This window comes from Triturus cristatus, chromosome 6 (assembly GCF_964204655.1).
Source record: "Triturus cristatus chromosome 6, aTriCri1.1, whole genome shotgun sequence".
Classification (NCBI taxonomy): domain Eukaryota; kingdom Metazoa; phylum Chordata; class Amphibia; order Caudata; family Salamandridae; genus Triturus; species Triturus cristatus.
Window position 1 is genome coordinate 1,835,589,270 of NC_140589.1, and position 23,956 is coordinate 1,835,613,225.

Below are 23,956 nucleotides of genomic sequence, written 5' to 3' on the forward strand. Positions count from 1 at the left end.
GGAGTTATCATGGTACCTGGTGGTACGGACCCTCTTGCTGGGCTCTCCCTTTGTGTCCCTCGTGCTGTGGTGCTACTTATGGGGGGGGCTGCTGCCTTACCTCCCTGAAGCACCTGTTCTTGTCTGATCTCGGATGTTGCGATGGTTCGTCCCTGGTTTGTCCCTGGTTGGGAGACCGCCTCGGTATACCGGGTTCTGTAGGCTCCGCCGGGACTGGTGACTCTGTGGCCTTCTGTGTCCACTGCTGGTGCATGTGTTCTGCCTCGTGGTCACTGGTTCTGCTCCTGGCGGGCCCACCCCGCCTTTCCTCCATCTGCGGTAGTTGAGTTACGTTCCATGGTGTTGGGTGGCACTGGACGTTTGTTCTTCAGCGCCCAGATGCCTACGGATGGAGGTGCTTTCTGTACACACGTTTTGTTCTGACGTGGTGTGTCCTGGCTGCCGGCTGGGGAGTGCGGTGACCTCACTCTCCTTGTTGGGGCTTCTGTTTTGCCAGTGGGCTGCGTTGGCCTTGTTGTGTCCGTGGCCGTTGCTTCTGCCGGTGTTTCTCTCGGTGGCAGGTCGCCTGTGTGGGGGTTTTCCCTCCCTGTCGTCTGTCGGCGGTTTTGGGTGCTGTTGGTGTGGTTTGGGGTCCATGTGTTGGGCTTCTTTTCTGCCCCTGTGCTCACCTTGAAGGTGGGGTTTTGCTCTCTGGTTTTGTTGGTGGTGGGTGGCTGCGCTGTCCTTTCTGTGGGGGGGGGGCTTGCGGTATGCCTTCCTCCGATGGCCTTGCTTTCGTAGATCCTGCTGCAGGTCATGTTGGACCGGGCTTCTGTTTTCCTGGGGTCCCCTGCTTGGAGAAAGTGGCCTCGGTTCCCTCTTTGTTGAGGTTGGTGGGGGCCCTTGCTGGCTGTTGCTGGTGGTTCCTCTTCCCCTGGGGTGTCCTCCTCTGTCCAGAGCTTGGCTAGTCTGCTTGCTTCTGGCAGGGTGGCTCTCTTTCTCTGCCTGTCCCTGCGCCCTTCGGCTCTTCTTTCTGGTGCTTGGCGTTGGGTGCTGTTTTTCTTGGTTGGTGTTTGGATCGGTGATTGTCTGCTTTGACGGTGGCTCCTGTGCGTGGCTTGGATTCCTGGATGCTGACTTCGCCTTGGGTCTCGCTGTGTCCTCCTTGCAGGCTCGGTGGGCGGCGGTGTGGGCCTTCCGGGGTCTGGCCTCTGCGCCTATTGTTCCTTTGGTGTCCCGGTTGTTGAGGTGTTGTTTCCTCTTCTGTCCCCGGTGTGGGCTTCCCGTCTGCTCCCTTGGAGCCTCTGGCGGCGGGGTCTCTGCTTTTCTGCCGTTCCCGCTGGTTTTTAGGTCTCGGGACCATCCGGTCGGCAGACCGGAAGTCCGGAGATTTAATGACTTGGGAGAAGAGGGGCTTGAACCCGCCCCTCTTCTGCCCTGTTCTCCATTGGCTGGCCTCGTAAATGCTGGCCAGCCATTGGAGAAGAGGTCCCGTCACTCAAATCATGCCCCGTCCTTTTCGGATCAGGGGGCGTGTTTTTTTGCGAAAAGTCTCAGGGAGGAGACAACAGCAAAACACGCCCCCGAATCCGAAAAGTGTGCCTTTTGCTCTGCCTTGTTTTTCTGTTCTTTGAGTCATTCCAGCAGCACAAAGGCGACTAACTGGATTACTACTTGTTTTATTAAGGTTGTTTGAAAAGCAGTGCTTAGAATACAAGTGCAGGTACTCTGTGCCAAAGTACCGGCACTCACTTTTAAAATAAAGTGCCGGTACTCCGTACCGGCCCATTTAAATCACTGGTCAAAAAGGTAAAGAACCTCTGCTCCAATCTACTGCAGAGAGGTCATGCCTTGGCAAGCTTTTTGCCATGAAAAAGACACGAATTCTTTAAATATTGTCAGTGTGCAGAGTAAAACTATCGGGAATTACTAGCCATGTAATGTATAAGCGGAGAAGGATTTCGATGTGCGGCTTTGAAATTCCTGCAGATCTACTCTTCCTCCAGTACCTGGAAAGACACACTAAGAAAGCAAGGGTGAGCTAAGGAGGTGTGTGTGGGGGTGGAGGAAAAGCACGAGCGGAATCTAGACTGGGCAGCCCTGGTACTAATCAACCCTGGCATTGGCCCGCACCGGAGGGTGGGCACCCATGAAAGTTTGAGCTCCTGCACTTCCAGATCAAACACTGCGTTAATTACAAAGGCGACCCACGCGCCACTGCAGAGCGGGGCTCAGGAGCCCTTACACCCTCCTGGAGGCACACCGCCACGGACGATGGATTCTGTAGTTATTAGGTCTGGCCCGACAGTCAGTAAGTGTCGCACTTACATTGTGCTTTTGTTCACAACATACATCGCGGGCATTACCATTGGCGCTGCAGACCTGTCTGGGATGGCATTTTGGGGATCACGTCTACTTGAAAGGCTCGGCGGCGGGGGAGAGAATTGCTGTTAAGCATGGTTAGTTTGCTACTTTCAGGCCTTGTGTTTTCGAGCAACTGGGCTACTGCATTAACGCCCGCAGCCTTTTCCTACTTTTAATCTACACATTTGCAACAGTAGATACAGTACAACTGTAGCACGCTGGCACACAGTCAGGTAAACGGCCCGTCAATTACATTTTAAGTACACAGTCAAGTTGTTTAACACCTCCCACGGTTTGAGGCTGGCTGAGCCGGTTCTGGGTTTCTAGCATCAGCACCTTAGGAGCAGTCTCATTATTATGGCACTACAAGTGCCAGAATGCCGCTGCCCGCGTCCCAAGCAGTGGGACATCAGCAGGGCAGCACTCTAGTGGCCGCCCGTCGGAGCCTTCCCCCTTGCTGCCTCGCGCGCGAGGCTACGCCCACTAGGGTTATGACCCCCCCAATAGTGTGGAGCTGGAGGCGGGCCGTTGGGGGCGGGGGGGGGGGGGGCGCGGCTTGCCCCCTCCACTTAGGAGGCCCCCTCGCCCAGTTCCTCCTCTGTTCCATGCGCGCCGCTCCAGCCTGGACACGCGTTACATAAAGAAAACACATGCCTGAATATAGTCATTGTGACAGGGGGTTGGTCGATCGCTAGGACATACCAAATCAAACTGGCGCAGCAGACGCCGTACTAGAGGAGGGGATTCGTTAACAGGGACCCACGCAGCACACGAAGTTACGTGAGTTTTTTTTTTATAAATTAACAGCATACCCGCCAAAACTAGCCCTCAAAATACGAGAATTAGGAGGAAAAGGGAGGCGCTATTCGCTGTTATGTACAGATGGAAATCACTTTAAGGGTTTCGTAACCCTGGGTATCATGAAAGGTAGAGAGGCGCGTGGAGCACCACAGGCCGCCTTTGGACACCCCACGCTACGTGAATGGTCACCAGCGACAGGATTTCCGACCATGTCATGCATGCACCTCAGGCTGAAATCAAAACGGATTGCACCCTGCGAGAAACAAGTTACACTGCTCAGCAGCAAGCGCAAAGCCTACAGACCTTTCGGACCAGCTGAAGTGGTGCCCTCGAGAGGGGGCCAAAGGGAGCGAAGATAAAGTCAGTGACGTAGGCACAGGATTAAAGCAATGAAGCTTCGGAGCATCTATCTACAGAAACCCTCCCCGACCCTCAAAAGGGAGATTGCGAGCGAGAGAGTACCAACTCACTGCCTTGCAAAATAAGGCTGGACGAGGAAAAGAACAAACCAACGATGACAATCACAAACAGGTTCTGCGTCTGTAAACGGGAGAAAACAGCCAAACGTGCTGTTTTTTTGGTTTAAAGCAAAAAACATACATTACCAGACAAACGACTCGATCCAACCTCAACAGCCAGCAACAAATAGAAGCGCAAATTGCAGACACAACGCTGGCCCCACCAAAGGGGCGTTATATAGGCCGAGAGCGACTGCAGCTGAGACAAATTAACCTCTTCCCGCCACCCAGTGAGAGCCTCCCTAAGACCCGCCCCCTCCGCTAGAGGCCCTCACCTGTTCCCTTTTCACAACATGTGAACTCTCCAGTTCCCTCGCTCGCTTCCCACCCTTGAAGCAGAGCCCTCATGTGCCCTCGACCCCCCTTACCCCAGGCCCCTGCTCTCCTTCTTCTCGCACCCAGCATGCCCTGGGAACCTTTCGCAGCAGCATATTGAAGACAAGACAGGCCTGTGCAAAACACGCACCAACAGCATCGCTGACAGTTGCATCTGTCACAGGCCAGGGATGTTTGTTCTATCCAATCTCGTGGTCTGCACATTGCATGCTGGTACTTGTGGTCCTACATTGATGATGATGACAGAAAAACGGACAGGGCAGCTCAGGGTCGACTGTAGCACTGATGGGGCCCTGTGCAACAATGTTTGTTGGTGCCCCCCCAATGACCACCTCCGCAACGGATTCCCTCACTACCACCATTTGACAGTGCAATATTTCTTTTAGCCAGCATCATTCCCAGTGGTGCTCTAGCCTGTGCTGCAGAGTTAAGATCTGTTGCTTCCCAAATATTTTAAAAGGCAACGTTTGGGCTCTGGAGGGACTGGTTTCCCCCTAACTCTTGTGATGATGGTGTTCATGACTGACTTGCAGTATGACATTATTGTGGGGCAGCCCCAGAGTGTATGGAAGAAAGTACCAATCGCCCCACATTGCCGTAGACAGAGTTGGGTATGAGCTCTCCCTGTTTTATAGAGAGTGGTTCTGGTGTAGTAAATTCTGTGGTGTATCTTGAGCTGTACGAGGCGCAGCTTGGATGTGATCACTACTTCTCTGGGTGACGCAAGCGCCTCTTGCCAATCAGTGTCATCTAGGGCTCCCACCTCCTCCCGCCATTTGGCTCAGAGCCTTTGCATGGGGTCAGGCATGCTGTTAATACTCTTCCGATAAGTCATGGAGATTGCTCTTGTCATATGATCTGTTAGTAGTCTATCCTCTAGCGGTGAGGCCTCGGGTGGAGTAGTGTCGGGGGGGAATCACCGCCTCTAACGCGTGCTTGATCTGGCGGTAACAAAACTGCTCCGTCGATTCCATCTCGTATTGCTCCTGGAGCTGCGTGAAGGGGACCATCTTTCCCCGCACCCAGAGATCCCCGGAGATCCCTATGTTGTCCCAGTGTTTATAAGTTACATTTTTAAAATTATTTAACCTTCCCCCCCGCCGCCCTCCACCCCGATCGGTGCCAGCCACCCCTGGTGAAGGCGTCTTGTTTGAAACTATAATATGGTTTTAAAAGCATCTGCTATGGTGTTCCTGGTCTGCAGCAATTTTCAAGCAACAAAAAAATGTCAAGATAACTCTGGTGATTAATTTTCTTCCTAGAGAGAGATTGGAGGTTTGTCTAATGTAAGTTTTGACTTATGGTAAGGTAGCGCAGAGGGTTGATATACTTGCTGCAAAGGACGCATGCCATGCAGATCACAGAACAATACTTTATGTGCCTAGCTTAGTAGTTCACTGATTTTGTCAGAGAGAGCCTTTTGTTACTTATAGTTTACAGGTTAAATTCCTAAAATAGAACAGCTAGCTATTAAGTGTCATTAAAGATCTGACTGCAAACTGGAAGGTATAGATTAGAAAGTTACGACTTTCCCCCAGTATTTCATTATCCTAATGTTGGAAAAAGGGTTGATTTGGGTAGAAATCAGTTATTATTAGTAAAAAAAGAGACAACCCCGAACCATCGTGTTATATTTTAAATTCTAAGGGCCACATTTATCAGTTTTTGCCGTAGGGCATCACCGCAGGCCTTCCCGCAGCGTTGCCCTACGGCAAAAGAAAAGGGCAGGAATGCGCTGCATCTATTAGATACAGCGCAGTCTTGTGCTTTTCCCCTGCGCTGGCGATGAGTGCCATGCGCCAACGCAGGCACCCTTGCATGGAGCAAGGGTGCCTGTGTTGTGTGGATGATTGCTTTCGTGCAGGAAGGCAAATAGTCCTGCACAAAAACAATCACAAGAGGTTTTTTCTTCTATCTATCTGTGCTCTTTTGCTGCAGCACACATAGAAAAGGGAAAAACAAGGAGAAATAAAGATATTTCTCTTCCTTGTACTTCCCTTACGCCTCCTCTGGGGAAGCGTACATTTTTAGTGCTCCCTTAGAGTTACGATTTTTAGAAATCTGGGCAGTGTCAAAAAGGCATGGATGTTGCTGAGAATGCCCCCACCAACACCCATTGCATGCCCCTTTAAGGCAGAAAATGGTGTTAAAGGGAACAATATTTACAAGGCAGCATTACGCCAAAAAAAGTGGCTCAGTGCTGCCTGGTAAATATGGAGCAGGTTCCTGCACCACCAGAGCGTCACAAAAAGTGACACACCGGCGATGCAGGGGGCATATAAATAAGCCCCTGTGTGTGTGCTTCTACAGACCAGCCTTAACCTATACTGCCTAGCCGTGTGGATGACTGTTTCCCAGAGGACGCTTACTGTAAAACTGATTCTGAATCCTAGTCCTTTGGGTTTCAAAGGGATTCCTCTCTTTTTAGGTCGAGGGACCGTCCGGTCTGCCGAAGGCAGAACCGGAAGTCCGGAGATCTTATGATGCTTAGAGTGGCTATTTAGCCCGCCTCTCTTTTTGGCTCTCCTCCATTGGCTGGCTTCCTAAACGGAGGCCAGCAATTGGAGGAGAGAGCCGTCCCTCCAAATAGGCTCCATCTTTTTCAGATTCAGGGGCGTGTTACGTGCTCTTCTTTCCACTTTTTAGCCATGCCCTTTTTAGGTCTCGGCTCGAAGGCTGCGCTTGCGCAGTCTCGCTCCGAGATTTAATGTTTTGGAGAAGAGGGGCTTGAACCCGCCCCTCTTCTCTCCTCTTCTCCATTGGCTGGCCTCTTAAATGCTGGCCAGCCATTGGAGAAGAGTCTTTGTCTCGCAAAACAAGCCCCGTCCTTTTCGGATTCGGGGTCGAGTGTTTTTTCGATACTTTTCGCTGGGCGTGTTTTTCTCTCCTCCAGCCAATGGCAAGAGGAGAGAAAAGAAAAACACGCCCCTGAATCCGAAACCGCGTGCTGCGTTTCTCCGAAGCATTTCTGCTTCGCCTCGGAGAAAGGCGGCGGTGTTCATGGCTCTCGCTGCCCTATCCTCGCAACCTGGAGCTTGTGGTGAGGTGTGCTCTGATGTTTACGTTTCCAACTCAGGTCACAAACCATAACACGTTTAAATCCTGGTTTCTCCACTTGACACCAACCGTGTGATCTTGTGCAAACCACTTTAACTCCCGGTGCAAAGTTCCGGATTCCCCGGGAACGGTCTAAGCTCCAATATTAAGCCTTATCTTGGAAGACTGCATCCTCCTGCACTGGAGCCGCACTGTTGGGGTCCCCCGTACCCCAGGATGTCCTCGGTGCTGGCAGAGCTGCAGAAAGGAGGTCCAAGGGTCCGCAGAGGTGGGTGTTCATAGCTCTTTGACTTCACAGCCTGTAAGCGCTTTGTGAATATATACATCGTTAGTTTAAACAAGCGCGCGCCTCGCGCTACAAGTGGGAGGGGTGGGGGGGAGTGCAAGAGCACACAAAGCGTTTCCCTTGTAGGAGCATTTGAGAGTGATTAAGCTATTGACATTGTAAATAACAATGCAGCTTCTTTAAATCTTTTAAAAACAACAACATAAACAAAAATAATGTCATGAGCAATGACAATAGCTCTAACTTTAACAATGCCGAGACCATTGCATTGTAAATGCTTGTTATTGTTGCTCTTACCTCGGCCTGGGGTGTTGGGCTCCTTGCTTTGTTCTGAGACCATTTTTGGGAGTTTCTTTCTGGTTCGGGTCGTTCTCTGATCTGTTCCTTCCTTTGTTCCCGGGCTCCCTCCTCGTTTGCCTGATCGGACAGTCTGGTTCTGCCTGTGTTCTGTCCTACTCCTCCTTCAGGGGTTGTGGTGCGACTGCACTGTTTGGATGTTGTTCAGGCTCTTGTCGTGTCCTTGGTTCATGCTCCCCTTTTCGTGGGGTGGCTTCTCTTTTTGTGGCCTTTGCCTAGCGTGGCCGGGTTCTGATGCGCCTCTTGGTCGGTGGCTGTGGTGGGCTCTGGAGGCGTAGTGTGTGGCTGGTCAGTGTGGGGGCTCCTTCCTGTGCTGGTTTTTGGGGGGGCGTCTGTCTGTGCCCTACGGGGCTGTTACTTGCGGTTCTCCGCATTCCCTTACATCCCATTTTCATTGGTTGTGGGCCTGACAGGGTCTACGGTTTTTGGGGCTGCTGCCTTGCATTCTGTTCAGGTGGGGTGACTTTCAGCTTGTGCTGTTGGAGTCTGTTTCCTGCTTATTGGTGAAGCCGATCCTTGCTTTGGTATCTGCTCATGCGTTAAGGACTGTGACGGGGAGGTCTGACGAGGAGGTAATGTCCGGTTACTTACCGGTAATATTCATTACTCCGAGTCGTAGACCTCCCCGTCACAGTCCTGGTTCCCATCCCTCCCTCCCTGTTCGGCTTCTTATGCTTGGTGGTACAGGATGTGTTGCAGTAGGTCAGGGGTTATGAGCCACAGGATGTGGGAGTGGCCTGGAGGATAGGGATGGGCTAAGGGAGTTTTGCTTGGAAGTTCTGTGGGAGGAGCTATTGCTCATGCGTTAAGGACTGTGACGGGGAGGTCTACGACTCGGAGTAATAAATATATTACCGGTAAGTAACCGGACATTACTACAAACCTACAGGAGGGGCACAGGAGCGACACCTATCAGAGCTGGGCTCCAAGAACTACCAAAGCCCACAGTGAGTACAGACACCTCACAACTCAGAACATCAGCGAGGGTGCAGCCTCCGAGTGCGGCGCATCCACCAGCTGATCACACAAGCCCCTGTCTGAAGGACCACTCGAGCCACAGCTACTGCCAGCAGCCTGCACTACCACCCAGGCGAGAGCTATACAGCTAAGTGACACCACCTACAAGCCATGACAAATGATGCCAATGCAGTGCAAAACCGTGCACAGTCCACTGCTCCAGCAGCACTGCCAGCGAATACAGCCAACCCTGACAACCCGGTCAATGCGCTACAATCCTTTAGTGAGCCTGTAGACCCGTCCACGGTTCTACCAAAATGGAAAACTTGGATAGGCCGCCTAAATAACTACTTCCATGTGACACAGGAAACCGGCAGAACGATCAATAGGTCACTGCTGCTGCAGTATGCGGAGGAGGTGATACACAAACACTTCGAATACTTCCCAGGAAGGGGTGCAGACGATGACTATGACTCAGCCGTCATTTCCCTCAATGCACACATTCACCCTCCACTCAATCCAGACTTTGAGCAGTTGAAGTTATGTCAGACACGCCAACGCGAGGGGTGATCCATCACAACTTCTACGCCCACTTGCGAGAACTAGGAAGCACATGTACCGACGACGATCAACTCACAAGAGGTTCGTGCGCAACTTATCCATAGCTGCAGATCCACGACCCTGAGAGGCTTCATTCTATGCCACCAAAATGGACATGACGCTTCAACCCAATCAGAGAACCACACAGTCCGGCGAACAACCCACAACAAAGACGGATACAGAACCATAACCCATGGAAAGATGCTCAAAACCACCAGAACTTACATCCAAAGCACAGTGCGGAAACTTTGGGAGGGAGGAGCACCCTCCAGACAACTGATCTGCTCAAGGGAGGATGTGCTCCAATTGTGGAAAACCAAACCACTTCACAGGGTCTGCCGAAGTGGACTGAGGACCCGAGGAACCAAAGGGGAAAAGACACCTCCAAAACAATCAGACACCTCACGCTCAAGGAGACCAGAGAGAGACACATGACACCCCGCCACACATGGGCGCCAGGCCACCAGGAGACAGGTGGCTCCAAAGATAAGGAAGTTTTTCTGATATCATTCACAGAGCACCTAAAGAAGAACCGGAGGCCAGAACCTATGTGCTAAGTACTCATTGCAGGGTCAGCCGCCAATGCCCTCATCGACAGGGGGTGTCGGTAAACATAATACCCACCAGCAATATGCATGCCACAAGCCAAGACCCATCCTGTCGCCATCAACAACCAAAATATACATGAATGGAGGCCAATGGTCGGCGTCATGAATGTCGCAGTGGGAAATGGAGACAGACAAATGCCTGCAAAATTCCACATTGTGAAAGGTGAGTCAGAGACCCTCGTGGGGCGCCACACAGCCTAAGACCTTAGCCCATCGTTCTTCACCCGAACCATCTAGGCCACTCAAGTGGAAGATATTGTCTGCCAATTCCCGGATCTGTCCAAGGAGTGGGGTGTCTAACAAGATCACCTGTGAAACTTGATGTTATAAAGAAGGTATCAAGCCCCACCTCACGCGTATCCCCAATGGCGATCGCAGAAAAACCTAGACAACCATGCAAAATCCAGGCACCTTCCCAACAAGGCAATTAAAAGGGAGCGGCACATCACTCTTACCATGGATGACAAAATTGCCAAACTCAATGGGGCCAATTGGTTTCCCAAACTCGATTTCAATGCAGGCTACTGTCAACTGCAACTGGATGAGGACAGCGGATTTATAATTACCTTCTCAATGCACCTCGACCTGAAGAGATATAAATGCCTGAGCTTCGGCATCTCTTCGGAGGCTTGACGACTTTAGGAGAACACCACTGCTGGCTACAAGAGACCCTAAGGCGATTGAGCAAACATGTCCTAACACTCTCTAGCGCAAAAAGTCTTCATTCTTTGAAACAATGATTGAGTTCTTTGGATGCATGTTTACAAAGGAGGGCATTCAGATGGACCCTTGAAAGTCACAGGCGATCCAACAAACCACAGCTCCCAGAAATGCTACCAAGATATGCATCTTCTTGGGAATACCCACGTACTGCAGCCAGTTAATCGCCAGCATAGTAAAGCTAGCAAAGCCGCTTGCTGCCCTCATGCAGGCAGACGCACAATGGACCGGGGGCCCCAAGGAGACCGAAGCATTCAAGCATGTCAAGAAAGCCCTGCTTGATGGAGCCATTATGGCTTATTTTAATCCAGACAAAGTAACAGACCTGTTAGTGGATGCAAAGGCTGTGGGGATAGAGGCAGTGCTAACCCAAGAGGGGGCCGGGTGGTGACCCCTGCAATCAAATGGGGCTACGGACAATTCCACCTATATCTACGTGGATGAGCATTCAAGGTGATCACCAACCACTTGTCTCCCTGTTTGAGGGCCCTGCACGACTCTTCAGATCTAAAAATCCATGTACCTTATACCTACTTCAACGGGCTTTCTGCGAACTTTTATCTATCTATCTATCTATCTATCTATCTATCTATCTATCTATCTATCTATCTATCTATCTATCTATCTATCTATCTATCTATCTATCTATCTATCTATCTATCTATCTATCTATCTATCTATCTATCTATCTATCTATCTATCTATCTATCTATCTATCCGTCCATCTGTCTGTCTGTCTGTCTGTCTGTCTTTGCAAATCTACATATTTATCCATCTAGCTAAGCAATCGTCTCTATCTATGCAACCATCTCTAGCTATGCAGCTGTCTATCCACCTATCTATACCAATCTATCTAGCTATCAACCTGTGAAAAACACTATCTATGTATACAACCTTCTATATCAGTCTTTGCAAGCTTCCATATTTATGTGTCTTTTCATCCATATCTAACGTTACAAAAAAGCATTAGACCAAACATATTTTTGCCTTTAGCCAATGTTTTTTGTTGTAGACTGACGAGGGCCTGGCAGTATCCCCAACAATAAAGTTTTGCAAAAACTATGAAAGACTGGCGGCCGATGCCAGATGTTTCAGATTTGCCAATGCTTGTTCATTCTGAAAACTCTCCTCTGGAACAACTACCCTGAAGCAATGCTGGGATTTAAAATTCTTATGCATCTTCCAAACTGTCTTTGCTGCTCATCACTTTATTGTGATATTTTCCTTTTTATTGTTTGTGGTTTCAGAATGGTACATCTGTTATTTTGTTCTTCTCTCCACTGTTGCTTTTTAGTGATGTTTTAGTTTTGATTCCATTTGAAGCTGTGTGCTTCTACTGCATACCTCTGATGCATAAGCAATAACTTCCTTGATTCCATCTGCATTGTCTTGTTGTAGGGCGCGCGCTACTGCGACTCACCGACGAGAAGCTCAAGAAGATGGGGGTCGGCGCAAAGAGCCAACGGCAGGATCTGATGGAGCGGGTCCTGAAGCTGCGATTAGAGCGAGAGATGGAGGACCTGCTGCTGATCACTGAAGGTAACATTACTTTCCACCAGGAGGGTGGTTGGTACATGGTGGACCGTCCAGCACTGGTGCGGCCATGCTAGGAGGAAATCGTGGACCAACTGGCCTTGATAGTGACCTGGGAATATGCAGCAGCTAGTGATTACAGGTACGGGCGGTGCGTCTATTAGGGTGCTGGGGCGTTGCCCCACAAGCCGCCCACACCCGCAGCTCCCTCGGCGTCTCTGAACTTAAGTAAACTCTCAGTTTACTTTAGTTCAGAGACGCCGAGGGAGAACTGACAATCTGTTGCCCCTGGTCTGACAATCATGTAAGTCAGCATAACGTTGGACCGCTCACCCCCTTCAGAGTCTGAAGGGGGTGGGCGGTCCAACGTCATGTTGACTGACATGATTGTCAGACCAGGGGCAACAGGCAGCAGCACAAGTGCGCATGAGTGGGGAAGGTCGGTGAATTTTTCGGCCGTGCCCAGTCATGCGCACTAGTGTCTGCACAGGCTGGCGCATGCCCATTAGGAGAGCGAGGGTTGAGCAAAGGCTCAAACCTCAGTCTTCTAATGGGCAGGCGGGCAGAGAGTAACCGTGTCCTAAGTCAATCCTGGCGCTGCTGGCAGCGCCAGGATTGGCTGAGAGGGGTTGCCACCCACTTGACACCAGTGATGCGGCTGTTCCGTTCCTGTAGGCGCCAACGGACCCGAGGCGGCGTGGACCTGCTCTGGTACGATTTTTTTAATTTATTTTAAAACTCCCACCTCCCCCAGTCCTCTCCCCCGCACAACACAGGTCCGCTTTGAGCTGACCTGTGCATTTCAAGGCGCGCGCCATGCTGTTGGGGCACGCGGCGGGCCGCGTTCCCGTGGAGTCACGTGGCATAGGTACAAAGGTTGTTTCAGTCACTTCATTTGGATGGCTCCTTTGGCCCAGCTCTCAGTAGGAGGTGATGGAGCATCAACCCGTGAATGCAAAATAATAATAATAATCCACATTTGTAAAGCGCGAACAATCACTCTTAAGGGTCTCTAGGCGCTGGAGCCGCCAGGAAGATTAAGCAAGCTGTTGCCCAGAGTCACATGGCGCTGGGCTAATCTGCCGCCGGCACTGGGGATCGAACCGTGAACCCCAGATTCCGGAGTCAGTCGCCCTGGCCACGGAGCCACACCTCCATGCAAAGGAACTCTCGTGTATTTTAAAATGCCTAAGCAGTGATGTAAATGTGCCTTGGCTCTAGAAATAAAGTGGCCTGGCACGGCTCTTTCCCAGCCAGACCCAGCAGAGACCTAGGTTTAGGTGGCACAGACGGGGAAAGGGGGCAACACCAGTCCAAGGTGTTCCAAGGCTTAAAAATACCGAAGCTGCACTCGACACCGAGCATATCAAAAAGTGCAATTTTATCGAGCGGCCAGACAGCCGGACAAAATTCATATTTAGAAATATTGTGTTAGGCATCTTTTGTGCAGCGCTCACTCACCATAAAGGTTACTTTCATCAAAATCTCACCCACTCAAATATAATTTACATTTTAAAACCAGCGATTGCAGATTATTACTTAGCATAATAACTACACAGCAGAGTAAAGAAAGGTGCACGACCTTAGGTTATGAAATGTTCTTGGTGCACACCAGCACAGAAGCTGAAGTGGGCTGCGCTTCTTTTTAGGTTTCTCAAAGGGCAGCAGTGATGAACTGGCAGCGGCCTTCTCAGGATTCCCAAATGTGTGCACATCAGTGGGTACTGCGCCTCCTGTGTACACTGCACTCACTGTACAGTGATTTCAGAGGTACAAGCTTGAACATTGGACTAACTTTTCCCCAGTCACACATTCGCTTCAGAGGCACAGAAGTGACATGCGCTTGACTTTGCTCCAGCCCTACCAGCCTTTACAAGGCACAAGCCGACATGTGACTTACCCTGCTCTGTCGCTACCGGTCTGGGCCTTCCATAGGAGACCCCCAATCTCCCTGCAGACCAGGCCGCCTCTGCCTGTCCCCTAAGGCCTCTGCATAACAACCACTCTGTTACTATTAGATAATCCACGCCTGCCACAGAGGTAAAGCGTTCGCACAGCAGGGGCAGCTGCAGAAGTGACAGCTCTGTCAAACAGACGAGCATCTCCAACAGCCCAGGGGGGTTTGTGAAATGGCAAAAAGAGGTGCAAAGGAAAACAATTGTGAAAAGCCTCAATCAGCTCCTGGAGAAAGTTCACTTTCTGAACAAATGTTTACACAGCTGTACACATGGCATGAGTACAAAGGGTTCTTCTCCTTCCGTTTGTGTTTAGGTGTCAGTGATAGAGGAGTATTTATTTCTAATTTGTGTCCAGTTCTCTAAAGAATCCTGCAGGCCAGAGACACAGATAGAGAAAGACAGAGAGAGAGAGAGTATTTACGGGTTAGAAAGAGAGGGTACGAGTTAAGTATGTGTGTGTGTGAGAGAAAGAGAGAGAGAGAGCGTTTTGCGTGTGTGAGAGTAGGAGGGGGAGAGGGTAAGGTGTGTGTGCGCGCGCGCGTGTGTGAGAGAGAGCAGGTTTGTGTTAAAAAGACCATGCGTGAGAGCGAAAGACTATGATGGGTATGAAAGAGGGAGGGAGGAAGTAGTAAAGTGTGTGTGTGTGTGTTTGATACTTGCCTCTCAGACCCCCAGTTCATGCCAAAAGCACAAACACTAAATGTTGACAGTCAATTGTGCACACAAAGCTCTGTGAATACTGACTGTAGCACACATTGGTACGGACCTAGATGAACGAGCATGCCTTGCTAATGATGTTACATTTACATACGCTTTTTAATCTCTTGCTATATATTGTGGTAACGTGTTTATTAACATCGAGAAATTGGAAATTAATTAAAATAATCATAAAGCCCGGCAGTGAGTATTCCCAGATGTGGACAAACTACCTGAGTCAGTTCAAGAACAAACTTACGAAATGTGCGCAGGCAGGACGGTAAAATATTTAAGCAAATTCAAATCTCCGTGGCCATAAAGCAGCAGGGCCCCTGCAGGGAAGGGGTGGCAAAGACATTCAGGGAAAACCTGTGATGCCTGCGAAGGAAGCGGGAGGTCAAGGAATGGCAGAGAGCTGGCACTGCCCCTGTTGCAGCAGGCATAGGGAAGGCAGGTGGTACAAGCATTCCAAGGGCAGGTGTGAGAGGGGAAATAAGAGGCAGAGATAGGGGGTACACTTACCAAGAGGAGAGGCAGGAGTCAGGAGCGAGATGGAAGGGAGAGGAGGCTGAGTGTCTGACTATTTGTTTGCATTACTATTCCTATTATAAGATCCGTTTGGGTGTCTCTGCTTTACGGTTTCAAGACTGAGATGTGTCTGCTTGTTAGTTGTGTATTTGTCTGTCTACTTGGCAATCCCCAGTAGAGAGGTGTGTGTACACCTGTGAGTGAGCATGGGTCTCTGTGGAGCTGGGTGAAGGTACAAGAGCAAAGCTGTGTGAAGTGAGGGGAGGTGCAGTGACCGATCTATGTTTATTAGGCCCAGCACTAATTGCTTCATTAACCTTCCTGCTTTCTCAAATTTGCTTGAAAATGCACCATTTGGCCACTCTTGCTACGCTCGCTCGCCGCAGTGCAGTACGACAATAAGGTTCCGCCTCACCACTTTCAAATGTCACCAGCCGCCACTGCAGGTAAGTACAGCTCACACTTGCACTCTGGCCTGGCTTGTACATCATACGAGCCCTCCATCATCTGCGCTCTGGAGCGGTACTGCGCTCACACGTGTACTCTGGGCTGTCTTGTACATGGTGTACATGGTGCGACCCCTCCTTCCTCTGCACCCTGGAGCAGGACTGCACTCACACGTGCACTCTGGCCTGCCTTGAACATGGTGCGAGCCCTTCTTCCTCTGCACCCTAGAGTGGGACTGCACTCACACATGCAGTATGGCCTGCTTTGAATATGGCACGTGCCCTCCTTCCTCTGCGGCCTGGAGTGGGACTGCACTCACACATGCAGTATGGCCTGCTTTGAATATGGTACGTGCCCTCCTTCCTCTGCGGCCTGGAGTGGGACTGCACTCACACATGCAGTCTGGCCTGCCTTGAATATGGTACGTGCCCTCCTTCCTCTGCGGCTTGGAGCAGGACTGCGCTCACATGTGCAATCTGGCCTGCCTTGAACATGGTGCAAGCCTTCCTCCCTGTTCACCCTGGAGCGGGACTGCGCTCACATGTGTACTCTGGCCTGCCTTGAACATGGTGCAAGCCTTCCTCCCTGTTCACCCTGGAGCGGGACTGCGCTCACATGTGTACTCTGGCCTGCCTTGAACATGGTGCAAGCCTTCCTCCCTGTTCACCCTGGAGCGGGACTGTGCTCACATGTGTACTCTGGCCTCCTTGAACACGGTGCGAGCTCTCCTTCCTCTGCACTCTGGAGCGGGACTGCGTTCACATGAGTACTCTGGCCCGCCTTGTACATGGTGCAAGCCCTCCTTCCTCTGCGGCCTGGAGCGGGACTGCACTCACACATGTACTCTGGCCTGCCTTGTACATGGTGCGAGCCCTTCTTCCTCTGCACCCTGGAGTGGGACTGTGCTAACACACACCATTCACATGTGTACTCTGGTCTAAACATGATGTGAGCCCTCCTTCCTCTGCACCCTGGAGCGGGACTGTGCTCACACGTGTACTCTGGCCTGCCATTACAATGGCGCGAGCCCTCCTTCCTCTGTGCTCTGGAGCGGGACTGCCCTCACATGTGCACTCTGGCCTGCCTTGAACATGCTATGAGCCCTCCTTCCTCTGCATCCTGGAGTGGGACTGTGCTCACATGTGTACTCTGGCCTGCCTTGAACATGCTATGAGCCCTCCTTCCTCTGCGCTCTGGAGTGGGACTGTGCTCACATGTGCACTCTGGCCTGCCTTGAACATGCTATGAGCCCTCCTTCCTCTGCATCCTGGAGTGGGACTGTGCTCACACGTGTACTCTGACCTATACATGGTGCGAGCCCTCCTTCCTCTGTACCCTGGAGCGGGACTGCACTCACACGTGCACTCTGGCCTGCCTTGAAGATGGTACGAGCCCTCCTTCCTCTGCGGCCTGGAGTGGGACTCTGCTCACACATGTACTCTGGCCTGCCTTAAACATGGTACGAGCCCTCTTTCCTCTGCGCTCTGGTGCGTGACTGCTCTCACACATGTACTCTGGCCTGCCTTGAACATGGTACGAGCCCTCCTTCCTCTGCGCTATGGAGCAGGACTACGCTCACACATGTACTCTGGCCTGCCTTGAACATGGTGCGAGCCCTCTTTTCTCTGCGGCCTGGAGCGGGACTGCACTCACATGTGCACTCTGGCCTGCCTTGAACATGCTATGAGCCCTCCTTCCTCTGCGCTCTGGAGTGGAACTGCGCTTACATGTGCAATCAGGCCTGCCTTGAACATGGGATGAGCCCTCCTTCCTCTGTGCTCTGGAGTGGGACTGTGCTCACATGTGCACTCTGGCCTGCCTTGAACATGGGATGAACCCTCCTTCCTCAGCGCTCTGGAGCGGAACTGCGCTCATATGTGCAATCAGGTCTGCCTTGAACATGGGATGAACCCTCCTTCCGTGGCGCTCTGTAGTGGGACTATATTCACACGTGTACTCTGGCCTGCCTTGTACATGGTGCGCGCCCTCCTTCCTCTGCATCCTAGATCAGGACTCTGCTCACACGTGCACTCTGGCCTGCCTTGAACATGGTGTGAGCCCTCCTTCCTCTGCGGCCTGGAGCGGGACTGCGCTCACACGCGCACTCTGGCCTGCCTTGAAGATGGTACGAGCGCTCCTTCCTCTGCGGCCTGGAGTGGGACTCTGCTCACACGTATATTCTGGCCTGCCTTGACCATCGTAAGAGCCGTCTTTCCTCTGCGCTCTGGTGCGTGACTGCTCTCACACATGTACTCTGGCCTGCCTTGAACATGGTACGAGCCCGCTTTTCTCTGCGCTCTGGTGCGTGACTGCTCTCACACATGTACCCTGGCCTGCCTTGATTATGGTACGAGCCCTCCTTCCTCTGCGCTATGGAGCGGGACTGCGCTTTCACATGCACTTTGGGCTGCCCTCTACATGGTGCGAGCCCTCCCTTCTCTGCTGCGTGGAGCGGGACTGCACTCACACGTGCACTCTGGCCTGCCTTGAACATGCTATGAGCCCTCCTTCCTCTGCGCTCTGGAGTGGGACAGTGCTCACATGTGCATTCTGGCCTGCCTTGAACATGGGACGAACCCTCCTTCCGCGGCGCTCTGGAGCGGGACTGTGCTTACATGTGCACTCTGGCCTGCCTTGTACGTGGTGCAAGCTCTCCTTTCTCTGCGCTCTGGAGTGGGACTGCGTTCACATCTGTACTCTGACCTATACATGGTGTGAGCCCTCCTTCCTTTGCGCTCTGGAGTGGGACTGTGCTCACATGTGCACTCTGGCCAGCCTTGAATATGGTATGAGCTCTCCTTCCTCTGCGCTCTGGAGCGGGACTCCGCTCACATGGGCACTCTAGCCTGCCTTGAACATGGTATGAGCCATCCTTCCTGTGCGCTCTGGAGCAGGACTGCGCTCACATGTGCCCTCTGGCCTGCCTTGAACATGGTATGAGCCCTCATTCCTCTGCGCTCTGGAGCGGAACTGCGCTCATATGTGCAAACAGGCCTGCCTTGAACATGGGATGAACCCTCCTTCCGCGGCGCTCTGGAGCGGGACTGTGCTTACACGTGCCCTCTGGCCTGCCTTGAACATGGTGTGAGCCCTCCTTCCATTGCGCTCTGGAGCGGGACTGCGCTCACACGTGTACTCTGGCCTGCCTTGACCATGGTACGAGCCGTCTTTCCTCTGCGCTCTGGTGCGTGACTGCTCCCACACATGTACTCTGGCCTGCCTTGAACATGGTACGAGCCCGCTTTTCTCTGCGCTCTGGTGCGTGACTGCTCTCACACATGTACTCTGGCCTGCCTTGAACATGGTACGAGCCCTCCTTCCTCTGCGCTATGGAGCAGGACTGCGCTCACACATGCACTTTGGGCTGCCTGCTACATGGTGCGAGCCCTCCCTTCTCTGCGGCCTGGAGCGGGACTGCACTCACATGTGCACTCTGGCCTGCCTTGAACATGCTATGAGCCCTCCTTCATCTGCGCTCCGGAGTGGAACAGTGCTCACATGTGCACTCTGGCCTGCCTTGAACATGGTATGAGCCCTCCTTCCTCTGTGCTCTAGAGCGGAACTGCGCTCACATGTGCAATCAGGCCTGCCTTGAACATGGGATGAGCCCTCCTTCCTCTGCGCTGTGGAGTGGGACTGTGCTCACATGTGCACTCTGGCCTGGCTCGTACATGGTGCGAGCCCTCCTTCCTCTGTGCTCTGGAGCGGGACTGCTCTCACACGTGTACTCTGGCCTGCCGTGAACATGGTGCGAGCCCTCTTTCCACTGCACTCTGGAGCAGGACTGCGCTCACACATGTACTCTGGCCTATACATGGTGTGAGCCCTCCTTCCTTTGCGCTCTGGAGCGGGACTGCGCTCACACGTGTACTCTGGCCTATACATGGTGTGAGCCCTCCTTCCTTTGCGCTCTGGAGCGGGAGTGCGCTCACACGTGTACTCTGGCCTTCCTTGTACATGGTACGAGCCCTCCTTCCTCCGCGCTCTGGAGTGGGACTGCGCTCACACGTGTACTCTGGCCTATACATGGTGTGAGCCCTCCTTCCTTTGCGCTCTGGAGCGGGACTGTGCTTACACGTGTACTCTGGCCTATACATGGTGTGAGCCCTCCTTCCTTTGCGCTCTGGAGCGGGACTGCGCTCACACGTGTACTCTGGCCTATACATGGTGTGAGCCCTCCTTCCTTTGTGCTCTGGAGCGGGACTGCGCTCACGCGTGTACTCTGGCCTATACATGGTGTGAGCCCTCCTTCCTCTGCGCTCTGGAGCAGGACTGTGCTTACACGTGTACTCTGGCCTTCCCTGTACATGGGGGAGTCCTCCTTCCTGTGCATCCTGGAGCGGGTCTGCACTCACACGCTCACTCTGAAGTTGAATGTTGGGTACATGATTCTTTTGTATGGTTGCTTCGCTCTAGATCTGCTGGACAGATGCGCTCGCAAGTCCCCGTCACGTTTTGTGCCTGGTGGCCATTGTCCTACTGCCTCTCTTGTGTTTTCTTGCTTCAGTGGTGGGTGCAGGGGCTTATAAGGGGCCTATTCTGGACACGATGGAAGTGCTATGGAAGTTCTGTAGGTTGCCATGTTTGGGGCTGTAAATTGGGAAATTGGACAGCTCTTATATTACAGTTCCTGGTGCATGCTTTCACTCACAGCCACTGTGGGTCCGTCGTTTTGAAGTGCTTCACACCTCTCTTCTGTCCTTTCTCACTATTTGGGGATGATAAATGATTGAATGTAAGATACTGATCTCTTCATCAACAGACGTCAGAAGCTAAGTCTCAAAGAACATGTTGTCCTCCCGCCCAAGACCCTTCCGTGCGAAGTCACCCTTTGTATTAATTTTCAGGGGGCTTGTAAGGGCTTTGTGTGTGTGTGAGATGCACAGTTATGAGAAAGTGGTCAAGTACCAGGATGGGGCTAAGACTGGTTGAACCGCTCACCAGGATGTCACGGCCCATCAGGGTAGCGTGCTACTCGTCATTAATCGCTTTAAGGTAAAAAGCTCTGTGTAAACACCCGTACCAGACAATGCCACACTATGCCACTAGGGAGGTGGGGTACCATTTCTAGTACTAAAGACTAATATTCAACTGCTACATGTCTGCTTCCTGTAAGTGTGATGGGAATAAAAATGTGTTTTTTGGCTTCCTGGTGTGTAAGCTTGATAAAAGAATACTGAGGGTCTGATGTACCAGTAGTATCTTTACGAGTGCGGGCCTGATTCACAAAGGTAAACTTACACTTTTGCGTAAGTTTACGATTGTTTGCTATTCATAAAGGGATTTACGAGCAGTATCTTTACGAGTGCGGGCCTGATTCACAAAGGTAAACTTACACTTTTGTGTAAGTTTACGATTGTTTGCTATTCATAAAGGGATTTACGAGCAGTATCTTTACGAGTGCGGGCCTGATTCACAAAGGTAAACGTACACTTTTGCGTAAGTTTACGATTGTTTGCTATTCATAAAGGGATTTACGAGCAGTATCTTTACGAGTGCGGGCCTGATTCACAAAGGTAAACTTACAGTTTTGCGTAAGTTTACTATTGTTTGCTATTCATAAATGGATTTCCGAGCAGCATCTTTACGAGTGCGGGCCTGATTCACAAAGGTAAACTTACACTTTTGCGTAAGTTTACGATTGTTTGCTGTTCACAAAGGGATTTACGAGTAGTATCTTTACGAGTGTGGAGTCTCTGCACCTGCATTTTAGGATAACCCTGATGACGTCTTTTCTCCACCTAGCGTCCCCTTCCCCTTCCCCTCTGACAGGCCGGCGGGTGCAGTTGGTCCATCCATTGTGCTCAGCACTGGGAAGCCCCATTGTTGGGGCAGCCATGCGCTTTATAAACTGTATAACATAACAGAAAAAGACCTACCTTTTTATGTGCAGACCCCCCACACTCATAAAGTTTATACTAGTAAGTTCCTTTGCGAGTTGCAAAAAATAATACACTTCCACAAAAGCGTAGGTTTACCTCTGTGAATCAGTGCCTGAGTGTTCCTTCCCGCCAGCACACGGAGTGGAAATGGCTGTTTCTAAATTATGAAATGTATAGCATTACTCGGCGCCGATGAGGGTGGAGTGACGGCCCTCGCTCACCGCTAGCGAATCCTCAGCCGGGCACGCGGAGGTTTGCCTCCCGCCACCTAACAGTGCCAGGCTGTGCTTGCATGCTGCATGTATCTACATCACTTCCTGTTCCTGCTCATCATCGGGTTCCTGTTCCAAGGCGCGTGCGCCTCCAACACATCCGGAGCAAAATATTGTGACCTAAATATCGTCAAGGTGAGAGTACGTTGGTAAGTATAGGTTTACTACACTTACCGCAGAATACTACTACGTTGTCGAAATATACACCCTCAAGGTACGTAAAAGAGGAGTTGGGAATAGTGAACCCGTGTTCACCTATTTGCACTTATCTTCACGAGATTTCTGCCCTTGATATTCTAATCTAAGATCCAACTTTCAAGGTGGCCCTGGGAGTTTCTAGCGAGTAAAAACCGACAGGGTCCAGGCGAAATACACAACCTCAGATGTGCCCATGCCACCCCCGCAATCCCCGGGACTTTTTTTGCTTAAATTTCTTCTAATGTGTAATGTTAAACTTGGAGCACTTGATGTGCAGAAAGCGTGAAGTTTGCCATCACCGATGGAGAGGCCAAGGATTGGTTGGGCGTTAGCCCTCCACTCTTTTCTCCACTTCATTTATTACGTCCTTAGCAGGGGGCTAACGATCGTGGGCGCATAAGGCCTGTATCCACTTGTGTACAATTCCGACTTTGGCCCTCGAGGACCTGCGCTCTTGCCCTTGGGTCTAGCGCCCTGAAGCCGGCGTCTCATTCCCTCGAGTTCAGAAACGCTGTCTCGCCGTACAACCGCCAGGATGAAAGTGTCACTTGCGGTCCTGCGATCCGATGATGCCTCCTGCCGGATAGGTCGTGTTGTCAAGGTGATAAGGTCGTACAAAAGGGGGTGGTGATGGACGGAGCATCAGAACCAATCAAACACTCACACCCAGTCAACAGATCTGGGTTTGATCCATCACCATTCTTTAGCCCACTCTGCCACCCCAGTTCAGACATGGCCATATGCAAATCAGTCTGACCCTGTGCCTCATGGGAACAGTCCAGCCCGAACTGCCAAGCCATGCCTTCCCTGGACCGGAAACAAGCTTCCTAGGACCGGTTTCTGGCATTTCAGCCGTCTTCAGCCAGGCTTGCTTGAATCCAGTGGCAAAGTGAGCAAGGGACTCACGTCTGAGTATACCCTGCCAACTTATGGCGAACAAAGCGGTACAAAAGGGGGTGGTGATGGACGGAGCATCAGAACCAATCAAACACTCACACCCAGTCAACAGATCTGGGTTTGATCCATCACCATTCTTTAGCCCACTCTGCCACCCCAGTTCAGACATGGCCATATGCAAATCAGTCTGACCCTGTGCCTCATGGGAACAGTCCAGCCCGAACTGCCAAGCCATGCCTTCCCTGGACCGGAAACAAGCTTCCTAGGACCGGTTTCTGGCATTTCAGCCGTCTTCAGCCAGGCTTGCTTGAATCCAGTGGCAAAGTGAGCAAGGGACTCACGTCTGAGCATACCCTGCCAACTTATGGCGAACAAAGCGGTACAAAAGGGGGTGGTGATGGACGGAGCATCAGAACCAATCAAACACTCACACCCAGTCAACAGATCTGGGTTTGATCCATCACCATTCTTTAGCCCACTCTGCCACCCCAGTTCAGACATGGCCATATGCAAATCAGTCTGACCCTGTGCCTCATGGGAACAGTCCAGCCCGAACTGCCAAGCCATGCCTTCCCTGGACCGGAAACAAGCTTCCTAGGACCGGTTTCTGGCATTTCAGCCGTCTTCAGCCAGGCTTGCTTGAATCCAGTGGCAAAGTGAGCAAGGGACTCACGTCTGAGCATACCCTGCCAACTTATGGCGAACAAAGCGGTACAAAAGGGGGTGGTGATGGACGGAGCATCAGAACCAATCAAACACTCACACCCAGTCAACAGATCTGGGTTTGATCCATCACCATTCTTTAGCCCACTCTGCCACCCCAGTTCAGACATGGCCATATGCAAATCAGTCTGACCCTGTGCCTCATGGGAACAGTCCAGCCCGAACTGCCAAGCCATGCCTTCCCTGGACCGGAAACAAGCTTCCTAGGACCGGTTTCTGGCATTTCAGCCGTCTTCAGC

The 23,956-nt window shown here is 51.6% G+C and overlaps 1 protein-coding gene across 6 annotated transcripts in view; it reads left to right on the forward strand.

Annotated features, from left to right (window-relative positions):
* Positions 1–23,956, forward strand: part of LOC146822144 (sterile alpha motif domain-containing protein 12-like) — a 205,002-nt gene that overhangs the window by 130,999 nt on the left and 50,047 nt on the right. For all 6 annotated transcript variants that reach the window (XM_085613266.1, XM_085613264.1, XM_085613268.1 and 3 more), the window contains exon 4: positions 11,982–12,122. In XM_085613266.1, the coding sequence (XP_085469392.1) occupies positions 11,982–12,122 (141 nt within the window). The remainder of the gene's footprint in view (positions 1–11,981; positions 12,123–23,956) is intronic.